At 43.9% G+C, this 12120-nt stretch overlaps 2 protein-coding genes across 3 annotated transcripts in view; one reads left to right on the top strand and one right to left on the bottom strand.

The window, feature by feature from the left end:
* The window catches only part of ALS2CL (ALS2 C-terminal like), a 62455-nt gene that overhangs the window by 46558 nt on the left and 3777 nt on the right, over positions 1-12120 (bottom strand). The window lies entirely within an intron of this gene.
* The window catches only part of TMIE (transmembrane inner ear), a 30069-nt gene continuing 20403 nt past the window's right edge, over positions 2455-12120 (top strand). Inside the window, exon 1 of the mRNA XM_090143245.1 lies at positions 2455-3311. Within this exon, the coding sequence (XP_089999371.1) occupies positions 3123-3311 (189 nt within the window). The 5' untranslated portion in view covers positions 2455-3122. The remainder of the gene's footprint in view (positions 3312-12120) is intronic.

The following is a 12120-nucleotide window of genomic DNA, read 5'->3' as shown; positions in this document are numbered from 1 at the left end:
CTTTTTTTTTTTTTTTTTTCCCCTGAAAACTGAAGGGGACATTCAACTTCAGTGACCCATATATTGAATAATAAGTAAAAACACTATCAAATTTGTTTGTGCTATTTTTGCATGGCTCTTGGTACAAAGGATTCCCAGCAGCGATTTGATGTCACAGCAGTAGGGAATTCACAGTCAAACCTGCTCTGTGCATTATGGAAAAAAAACAACCTCCCTGCTAAAGCAGGTTTCCTACAGCAGGTCACAATGAAAGCATCCAGGAAGGTTTTGAATATCTCCAGAAAAGAAGACTCTACCACCTCTCTGGGCAGCCTGTTCCAGGGCTCTGACACCTCACAGTAAATAAGTTCTTCCTCATGTTCATGTGGACTTTCTCCAGCAGTTCCCTGTCTGCCTGGAACTGGGGAGCCCAGAGCTGGACCCAGGTCCTCCTCTGCAGAGCTCCCTTCCAGCAGCTCAGCTCCCAACCTGCACATGGTTATTCCTTTCCAGGCGTAGGACAGAATGAGATGTAATGGCTTTAAGGTGTGCCAGAGGAGGTTCAGGTTGGATATTAGGAAAAACTTCCTCTCAAAAGGAGTGAAAAGGGCCGGGCACAAGCTGTCCAGTAAAGCAGTGGAGTCACTGTCCCTAGAGCAAGGAACAAGAACCATGGAGATGAGACACTGAGAGACATGGACAGTGGGAATGGTGGGGTTGGGCTGACATTTGGACTAGAGGTTTTCCAGCCTTAATGTTTCTACGACTCCACACTTGTCCTTGCTGAACCTCATGAGATTCTTCTTTGCCCAACTCTTAGCCTGCCAAGATCAAGCAAGAATTACCCTCATATCACCCTTCCTCCTTCCACAGGGAGGATAGCTAGTAAAATTTTATCCAACATCACATTTTTTAAATGAATTACACAAAAATTCAGCATCTCCCTTTATCCCTTGGCCAGTTTCAGCTGAATTAAAACACCAGAAACAAGGATTTAGAAGTCCAGTGAAGGAAAGGTAAAACAACGAAAGGTAGAATGGTTAAAAATTACAGCAACCATTGAAATCCTCATCCAGTGAACCATTGTTTGGGATCTCAGAACCCCAGATGGGATTTTCATAGGATCAGGGAGGACCTGAAGCTGTACAACTTGTGACAGATGCGTAATTTTCTGCCTCAGTGCTGCCACCATCTGTTGTTGACGAGGCCAATAATGCAGCATTCCGCCTCCCCTTTCAACCATGCCCTATTCTTCCATCAATTTTCAGAGAACACAATTTTCCATCATCTCATGGGTGGGAACACCTCAGTGAGCATTCACTGTAAGAGTGTGCAAATGCAACAGAGAACCAAACCACTGCTCTTCCTCCAATGTGATGGGCACACCACCATTTTTCCACTCTCCTCCAGTCTTCATAATTTAATCAATAATGCCTTAAAGCTCGCCTACCTATTTGAGCTTATAAAATATTAATTGCCTATTTAGCTATTTCTCCTGAAATTGTGCTCAATTCAAATAGGGCTACAATACAGTAGCAGAAGTGACCACAGCCTCCCAGATCTCATTGTTTGTTTTCTTACCAAAACCCCCCTGATTTCTCCCAGCAAAGAATACTACAGCAAATTACTTTGGGTATAGGAGAATACAGTTAACTCAGTTGACTCCAAAGATTTTGGAATTTTTGTTATTCCAAATTAAAGTAGGACGGGACTGATACAAGGCCTTGAGTGGCTGCATCATCTGGAGTATTGCACCTTCCAACCCAAGTCATTCTGTGATCATATTTCAAAAAAGAGAGTTATTTTTAAACAGTTTTGTGTTTCCTGGTGGCTTTCTGGTAACTGCACTTCAAAGTACCTTTGATAATCCATCTCCTAAAACTATGGGGAAAAAAAATGTATTCCTAGTTTAATACTCAATTGTTCCTCTGAAACAAGAAAATTACAGCTGGAAAGTTCATAAAACTCGGAGAATCATTAAGGATAGAAGAGACCTCTAAGATCATCAAGGCAAACAATCAACCCCCTTCCCACCATGCCCACTCATAGAACCATAAAGGCTGGAAAAGACCTCCACCAAGAACATGAAGTCCATCCATTGACCCATCACCACCATGCCTACTAAGCGAAGATGCTCAGTGTGTTCATCTGGGCTCGGTCTGTTCAGATTTCTTTAGCCAAGCATTTTAACCCGTTCCATCCAATCACTCTCCTTCTCCTCTTTAGTCTGCGGCCAAAGGCAGAAGGGCAGCACAGCTGAGAGTCCTACACTCCCTCAAATCCATGCTTTCCTTTCCCATCTCATCTAGAAAAATTCGTTGAGCCTTTCAGCTTTAGCTCCTACTTCCAACCATGCATAGAATCATGGAATGGTTTGGGTCAGAAGAGACCTTTAAAATCATCCAGTTCCAACCCCCTGCTATAGACAAGGACACCTCCCTCTAGACCATGTTGCTCACAGCCCCATCGAGCCTGGCCTTGAATGCTTCCAGGAAGGAGGCATCCACAGCCTCAGTGGGCAACCTGTTCAGTGTCTCACCATCCTCACAGTAAATAATTTCTTCCTAATAATCTAGCCTAAATTTCTTCCTAATATCTAGTCTATGCAGATGCTCTTCCCAGCTGCCATTCACTCCCTCCAGACTTAAAGATCAGATGAAGCTGCAAAGTGCAGCAACACATCCCTCCAAGGTCCTCCAGGGATGAAAGATGCTTTTAAAATCCAGAGACATCAAATGCTTATCTCTAGTAACACTGGACTCGTCTTGCTTAGGGTTGCTATGATGCCGGTGATGCATCAGCTTGGCTTACAGCCCTATTTCATTAGGGGAAGAGACTTCTCTCAGGAAAGAAAACAAGAGCAGGAGAGCTGGAATCAGTCAGGCAGCTGTAAAGAAGGAAAAAAAGCCACAGTTTCAATGAGTGGACTGCTTTCCTTGTGAGGAGCAGCAGGAGCTCCAACTGCTACTTCACTCCCTGCATCCCTCTCTACAAAGCCCAGCTGGAGAAGCAGCAGAGCACTCTGTAAGCGACACCAATCTAATTAATTAATGACTTTCAGCGTCGGCTCTGTGGCTGCTGGGTTAGCAGGAAGGCAGTAACGAAGGGCTGGGACAGCATGCAACTCATCTGGTAAATGCTGCATGCTGCTGACAGCCAGCTCGGTTATTCATCACCTCTCCTGCTTTGGGCTACAGCACAGAACAAGTCAGAGATTATTCCGGGCAGAGAAGATGGCGTGGGATCCACCCTTGCAGCATCCTCTCTTTTGGATGAGGTCTTCTTCCCTCTTCTTGTCGTGCTCCAGAGCTGCCATGGCACAGTTGATTGAGGTAAGGAACAACCTGCTTTGTGGATTAGGGGCTTGGGGGTGGCCAGGAATCCTGTTTTTTTCCATACAAGGGTGGAAATCGGGGAATTTAAGGTGGCTCCGAGGAGATAGAGGCTCCTTCAGGTAGTGCTTGTTGCTTTCCTCAGGCCCAGCACTCTAAAGGAACTGCTTTTAAAGTGCCAGTAGCTGGTGATCATAGAATCATGGAATCATTAGGGATGGAAAAGACCACAATGATCATCTAATCCAACCCCAAACTATCCCATTATGCTGACTGTGTCCCTCAGTGCCACATCTTCACAGTTCTTAAACACCTCCAGAGATGGTAAATAACTTCACCATTTCCCTGGGCAGGGCATGATGATCGATCACAGGTGAGACTCCGTGCTCTTTTAATCCCCAAAGGTGGATTGAAACAGCATGGAAACTCACAGTACAGCTCTTCCAGCCCCATGTTGCCTATCCAGCAAGTTCTGTCAGTTCTGTCCAACAAGTGCCCCACGTCAGGCACTCAGGGAAGAAGGACCAGGTTTGACCCTGTCCATGGAGGCACCTGTCCAGGTTAAGTGGTTGTGCTACATGTTTGTCCCTGTACCTTCCCTCATTTCCAACCAAAATGTTAGCACTGGAGGTGATTCTTCTCACCCACAGCTCATTTGGCCATCCTGCAAGTCTAGGACTAAACAAGAGCGAAGAGCAGATGAAAGTACCAGCAATTAAGTTATAGATGCTGTCAGAGTGCAAAAGAGCCCCCAAAATTACAGCTGCCAAAAATTTTGGAGATGTTTTCAACTTCTTGATTGCTTTTCCTAACTACAAGGCTGAGCCATGTTAGAGGAAGGTCTGAGGTCAGAGCCCCAGTGCCCTGGTGCTGAAGAGCATTATCAGCATGTCCTTACAGCAGAACTCACTTTGCTCACATTCCTCATTTTGGTTATGCTGTTCAAATGGCCATGCTGATGCAGCCATGTCTGCTTTAAGAGCTCTAATGGGCTAGAAGAAGAAAATATAGTTTCATCATGTTAGATTTTAGCATCCCTACCTGTTCTGCTTCTCACCCGGCCTCACATCAAGCTGGATCCAATCTCTGCAGCCTTCAGCCTGCACATTTTAACAGTTTACCACCAAATGCATCAGAAGCAACAAAAGCTGTGCTGAGTTCATATCCCCGCCCCATCTTCTGCCTCATCTCCATCTCAATCTAAAGTTACTTAATATGGTATTTTCAAATGGCTCTACCAAACTCATCCTATCTGACCATGGTATAACACACCCCCAGCAAGCCAAACCAGAACCTGAAAGCTCGTTTGGAAAATGCACACACACTGCTATAGGCATTTTCCCAATCTGTTCACCTACAGCAGATCTCAAGGTGACAAGCCAGGCAGAACTTTCTCTTACGGTGCACATTTGACAAAGTATGCTTCACTGAAGCCGAGTCACTGTGCAGACCCAGTTTCCACCCCACCAAAAAGAGATATCTATTTAAACCTTTCTTGCCATTTCCAGCATCCAGACAACCACCTGAATAAGCAGCCTGATGCTTTCTGTTTGAAAATAGATATTTCACAGACACACACTTTCCAGGATTTGTCTTCATGCCAAAGCAGAGCAAGGATAAATGTCAAAATTAGGCAGATGGCTATAAAACAGGTCTGACTTTCTGATCTGTTTTACTTATACCAGACTCTTGGAAACATTTTCATTATATCATGTTGGAGAGAGCAAATCTCATCTAGGAACTCAAGCTGCTCAGCAGGTTAATTACCAGATAGCCAAAAATGGGATTAGATGAACAGCCAGATTCTGTATTTCATAGAATCACAGAACCATTTGAGTTAGAAGGGACTCTTAAAGGCCACATAATCCAATCCCTGCAGCAAACAGGGACATGTACAGCTCAATCAGACTAAAGGCAGATGAATTACAGGCAGCTCTAAAGCTCTGCAAGGATTTTTTATTTTTTTTTTTACTTCAAATAATTACACAATGTAGTTATTGTGAATAATTCAATTTGTGCTAAGCTAGCCTGTTGAAGCAAACAGAGAGAAGGTCAAAGGGAGCAGACATCAGAGCATATCAGTGAGCCCAAAAGAAAAGCAAGCAAACCCACAATAAGGTGAAATGAAGAAACAAGATGCTCTTGGTTAGTGATGTCCAAGTGTTTCTTAATGTGCATAACTGTGTGCATATTCCACTGAGAGAGAGAGAGGAGGCAATGAGAGCCTCTGATTACCCAATCTAATTGCACTGACAAAAAGCTTTTCTCTGTCATTGATATTTTATCTACGTATATCCAAGGCAAAAGTTAAGTTTTGCAAACTGCTTTTGGACAAGGTACATTTGAAATTAACTAAATGGGCTGTCCTGGATCTGCACAGACAGTGCCCTAGGAGCATCCCTATAAGGTGCCAGTGCTTCAGCCAGAGCTGGGGGCTCTTCTCCAAGAACATCTTGTCCAACTTCAGCTGTAGCTGTACAGATTGGTGAAGACAAACACTCATGTAGCTTTATCCGGATGACTCTCATACCCCACATGTAAACTGCGTTCACAAGCTCAGAAGTTATCAGGTACTAAACAAGTCTCTGGGTTTTTCTGCAGCTTCTTAAACAAAAGGGAAAACTCCATCTCTAGGAAGTCATGTAAAAAAGTCTCCAGAAGCTTCATCATACTAGAATCATGGAATCACAGAATCATATAATAACCATTAAGGTTGGAAAAGACCACTAAGATCACGTCAGCCCCACCTACGGCAGTGGGGTTGGATCTAGATGATCTTTAAGGACCCCTAAGCCATCCTATGATCACTAAGTCCAACCCCAAACCAACCCCCACCGTGCCCACTGACCACATCCTTCAGTGCCACATCTCCACATTTCTTGAACACCTCCAGGTGACCCCACCACCTCCCTGGACAGCCTGTGCCAGTGCATTACCACTCTTTCTCAGAAGAAATTTGTTGCCCATTCTTTTTATTAATAAAGCAAGAATAATAATGATGTTTCTGGTCTCCCTACGTTCTAGCTTGGACTCCATGCAAAAGATGTAGCACAGATTCAATAGTAGGGCAAAGATATTCATTAATAGCTTCAGTTTATATTGTACATAGCCATGTATTGTTGGACTTGAGGGACAGTATCCCTCAGTTGTAGCCTACAAATGAATGTGATGGATGGGACTGTATGCAATACCTATAAATGCTCAGAGGTGTGATTATAGTTGAAATAAAGATAGGTAAAAATTACAGAGTGGACTCCTGAGGTTGATTTCCCATGTGAATGCATAGCTTTAATTTAAAAGCTTACCACGGAAGCACAAGTAAGAAAAATGATAGTACAGGAAGGCATGCACAGGAGGCACAGATGATGAGTTAAGAGCATTAGCTTTAAGAAATGCATCTTTAAAGAAGATGCAAGTATTTCAGGCCAGCTGAAATAAAAACATTATAGAGAATTACAAAGTTTTTTTTTTTCCAGAAAATTTTTTCTCATAGCCACCTTAGAGAAGAGAGGCTCTGAGAGAGGGATGGAGGCCACATAGGGTGCAAAGTTACTGAGCCTTCCCAGATCTCGAAACGTGTACTTCAGGAAAAAACAGACGTGCTCTCAGACCAGCCTAGTTACTTGCAGAGGTAGGGCACACATGAATCAATGCATGCTCTCTGCTAACAGTAATCCTAAATGCTACAGTGATGCTAGAGAGATTGTCCTGTGATTGCTGCCATTCTCAGATGAAAAGAAGCATCTGGGTTTCAATCTTAAATTGCTGCTCCCAGGATTGTGAATTGGGCCAGGTATGAAAAAAAATAAAGTTCCAGAAGGGAATGAGGGAGGCTGGAGGGTTGAGACCACGAGAGAGGTCCTTCAGCCAGCACAAGAGCTGCAAGCAAGCCTCACAACCAGGGCAACAGCAAACCTACACTGTGATCTAATGGCAAATACCAGATTTATCAGCCATCACTGTCAAATCATCATAGTCAATATCTTTTTTATCCCCAACCCTAAATACACCAAACATATTAAGCAAGTAGAGCTCCTGTCTCCAGCAGCTATCTCCTTCCCACAGGAGCTGATACCTTTTCTGGTTCCTTACCCTGCCTCAGCTCCAATCACCACTGACAGTTTCTCTGCTTGAAATGAATCAGAAACGAAGCAAACTGGAAAATTTTCTTGTTAGAAGAATCAGTGTCAAACTGTTCTGACCTAAATGTGCAACATGCCTGGAAATGATTTAGTGCTCTGGGGGTTCGTAGATGTTTTACAGCCCCAAGAGCCCAATGTCAGCTCAGCTCCTGCTTCTCATGGAGTGGTTTCTGCCTCCTCCTCACCTTTGCTGGGCACTTGGAGGAGCTGTAAAAGCAATGCTTGCACACAGTGCAGAGGTCCTCTCTTCTAAGACACAAAGGGATCATAGAATGGCTTGGGTTGGAAGGGACCTCAAAGACCATCAAGCTCCAACCTCACCCACCACATGCAGGGCCACCAACTTCCACATTTAATACCAGACCAGGCTGCCCAGGGCCCCATCCAACCTGGCTTTGAACACCTCCAGGGATGGAAGGGACATCCACAGCCTCTCTGGGCAGCTGTTCCAGCACCTCACCACTCTCATAGTAAAGAATTTTCCCCTGATATCTAACCTACATCTTCCCTTCTTCAACTTAAAACCATTTCCCATTGTCTTGCTATTATCTACCCTTTTAAAGAGTTGGATCAGGTGTCACCTTCCTGGCCTCCATGAAACATGGGGCCATGGTATTCAGGAGGGTTTGGAATGGATAACCACAATCACATCTTGTGCCTTCAGAGGTTGGGGACCTCTGAAAAAAAAAAAAAAAAAAAAACTGAAAGCCAAGGGTGGCATTTACCTGATCCAAATTGGGCATTTTGGAATTTGACACTGAAATTGAATAACCATGTAAGTGCCACTTTCTCTTAACCATAAAGTAACTCAAGAACAGTCAGCTTAAACTTAATTATTTGTACTGCACATTATTAAAGGCAGAGGCATTTACTTCAGAGAGAGAGACCTAGACTGAAGGATAAGACAGAAATATACATAGCTAATGGCATCTATTGGGAGACCTCATTGTGGCCTTCCAGTACTTTGAAGAAAGCTTACAAGCAGGAGAGGGAGCAAATTTTTACATGGGCAGATAGCAATAGGACAAGGGTGAACGGCTTTAAATCAAAAGAGGAGAAATTTAAGTTAGAAGTTAGGAAGAAATTCTTTACTCAGAAGATGGTGAGGTGCTGGCACTGCTGCCCAGAGAGGTTGTGGCTTCCCCATCCCTGGAGGTGCTCAAGGGCAGGTTGGTTGGGGCCCTGAGCAGCATGACCTGGTAGTGGCAACCTGCCCATGGCAGGAGGTTGGAAATGGATGATCTTTAAGGTCCTTTCCAATCCAAGCTGTTCTGATTCTGTGATCAACAAGTGACTCGAGTGCCTCAGTTTTCATGGGAGACATAGTCAATAAGGTCAGACTCTAAGGAGTTATTCTACTGTCCTGCCAGGAAGACCCAAAACAGCAGTCTGTCTTTGGGCTTAATATTCTAATTGGTGCTGGGTTGGAGTTGATTTCACTTTTCTCAGTATGGCAGTCTAATCTTATTTTAGGCTCTTTGCTGTACGCTGCCTGTTTTTCATCTGTTCTCTCTGGAGCAGCAGATCTTCCATAAAGATTACATAGGATATTCACTAAGGCTTTCATCACCTTCTTTACATTTAAGCTTATGCTACTTCACTAATCCATAAGATACTTTTTGCTATAACATGATTATGCACTCTATTAGCACAGAGCTTTATAACCTTTCATTTACTCCTTCCTGCTCAATTATTTTTCCTCCTGCGTTCCCAACATTTTCCATATTCCTGGAGACAGCACCCAGCTACCCATGTGGCAGGAACACTGCAGTGAGGCTAACCTCCAACATTTACATAATCAACCTCCAACATTTACATAATCAACCTCCAACATTTACATAATCTTTTTAATATATATCTGCTCATCTACTTGCCCACCAAACCTGTCCTTGTTCCATTATTACTTGAGTATTGCTAATGCTGCTTTTCTCTGCATCTTCTATGCTCCTAACACCTTCTGATCCAATCACTCTTATCTTGGCATTTATTGTCAAGCACGTACCAGTAACTCCAGATCTTAACACTTACTGTCAAGTACAAGTCAACAGCTCCACTTTCCTACAGCTACTAAAAATTATTTTCATTAAGATGTTTTTTTTTTCCCTCTTGCTTACTGTTTTGCAATCTCCAAAAGCTAAGAGGTTTAAGAGTGGGCCAGCACTGCATCTTTCCATCCACTCATGAGTTTGGAAAGCTTTTTCAGTTAAGAGGTGTAGCAATGCAGACTCAGCCCTCTGTCACTGACTCCCATTGCATGCACATAGCTACAAATGAGCAACGATTTATTAAGCTGCAGTAGCTTGATCACTGTGCTTCAGTAATTTCATTGCATATTTCAGCCCTCAATGCATATTCTAAGAACACAAAGAATGTGATTAAACATCTGCATGAATGGTCAGGACTCAGCAGTAGTCTTGCTTTATGCTCTTTCCCCTTGAACTTTTGTCTAAAGTATTCTGCTACTTTATGTGTTGGTTTACATCAAGGGCTTTTGTGAAACCAAGGAAAGTAGCAGAGATCTTCAACTTTGCTTTGTCTTCTTCCCTGCAAAGCAAGTTCAGTCTCATTTAAAGACACACTTTTCCTTGTCCACAAATATATCCACAATTGGCCATAATGCTTCAGCCACAAATCTTCCTGCTACGGATGGTAAGACCATGCATCTTTGTGTACTTACATCTCTATCTCACCTACAAAAAGTCACACATCTGTTCACTCATCCAGCAGTTTGTTCTTCCTGCATTACTGCAACTGAAGAGCCTTTAATTATCAAAATATTGCCTACTCTACGTTCCACCTCTGATGTTTTCTGCATATATGGTGCAGCAGTTAAAGGAGGATGTCCCCACGTGCCACATCTCCCTGGCCTCAAACAGGGATGGTGACTCCACCACCTCCCTGGGCAGCCTGTGCCACTGCATTACCACTCTTTGAGAATACATTTTTCCTAATATCAACCCTGAACCTCCCTTGGAACAACTGCAGCCCACAGTTTCCTTCGCCCAACAGCTTTCCTCTCTACATCTGTCTCCCTTTCTCAGCTGCCCATCAGAAACAAGTCTGGCAGACCCATCCTTTAGAGAGCTATGATTCCTGAGAGGGCAAAGTCACACCGAGTGCTTCACATAAAACAAACATCTTTGATTCAGGTTAAGGCTACCCAAAGGGTATCCTAAAAGGTTTGCAAAAACTCTGAAGAATTCCTATAGTTGAAAATAGATGCAGCGTCTTTCAGCAGTGACTGTCACAGATTCTTACCTTTTGTTTCAGATATCCCTACAAGACCACACCACTCTGGTCAGATATTCTTTTTCCCTTCATTTAGCTGCAGCAATTCCAAGTTTTGAGCATTAAATGCTCCATGTCCAGCCCCAGCACTAAAGCCATGCAGTGCTGAGTAACTAAGGCACCTTGGAAAAAAAAAAGAAAAAAAGAAAAAAAGAAAGGCTCATGCAGCAGTCCTACCACCACAAATGGACTCTGAATAGGATCCCCTGGGAGCCAAAGCACTCCAGACTCAACGGGAAGCATCCTTCATTAGAAATAATCTAAATTATGATTTGTACTGCACAAATAGGCGAGTAATTGGAGAGCAGCTCCAGCTTCTAATATCCATTACAGCTGTGTTTTAACAGTGGGGTGAGAAGGGAAGGGCACTGCAGGGAGCCAGACGTACATTTTTTCAAGCCTGGCCTTGAATATCTCCAGGGATGGGGCATCCATAACCTTTCTGGGCAACCTGTTCCAGTGCATTATCACATTCTGAGTGAAAAATTTCCTCCTAATATCTAACCTAAATCTCCTCATCTTAGTTTAAAACCATTCCCCCTTGTTCTATCACTATCAACCCATGTAAACAGTCGTTCCCCCTCCTGTTTATATGCTCCCTTCAAATACTGGAAGACTTCAAAGAGGTGTCCCCAGAGCCTTCTCTTCTTCAAAGAGAGCACTTCATTGTGCAGACATTCAGAGCACAGACACCAACTCACACTGAGGTATAAGCTTGGAGAAACTCCATGGTAGGAAGACTGGAGATAAAATAAATTCAAGTCCTTTCTTGCAGCCCTGCTGCCCCTTGGACAAATAATATGCCCCATAGCAGCTACAGCAGGTAGATCTCTCCCTGCAGTCAGTGGGAGTTTCAAGAGCAGAGGAAAAGTGACTGGCATGGGGTCAAGAAGGGAATGTGCATAAAGGATAAAGACCCTATAGCTTCCAGTGCCAGGACTCCAGTTTGAGACAAGCAGATTCCACTTCTGCAGGCAGCTCTTACCAAAGTGTTGCACGATGGGAAGAAAATTAAAAGAAGCAACCAAACTCAAAGGTCAGCATTGAGCTCTATGGCATCTGTCCTGTCTGATCTGGCAATAGTTCTGCAGTGTTTCTCCAGGGCTCAGGAGCAAGATACTCTCCAGGCTTTGAGAGCATCTCACACCTAGAGATGCTGGGGCCAAGTGAGAAAGAGCACAAGGGCTGAGCTACAACTCATGGGAGCTGCTTTAACCTTCTGCTCTAGTTTCTTGGCCCTTGTCTGTGCCTGGCCATGGATTTGCTCCATCTCTACAGGTTCATCCGGTTGCCTTAGTTCTCTCCTCAACCCAGCTGCCATCCCAAACCTGTCCCACAGCTTTTGTTCATAGGTGGTGGGATGGGGGTCTTGCTGATGA

This window comes from Phasianus colchicus, chromosome 6 (assembly GCF_987193195.1).
Source record: "Phasianus colchicus chromosome 6, bPhaCol1.hap1.1, whole genome shotgun sequence".
In the NCBI taxonomy this organism is placed as follows: domain Eukaryota; kingdom Metazoa; phylum Chordata; class Aves; order Galliformes; family Phasianidae; genus Phasianus; species Phasianus colchicus.
Note: the sequence above shows the minus strand (reverse complement) of the source record. Positions and strands in the feature narration are given on the sequence as shown.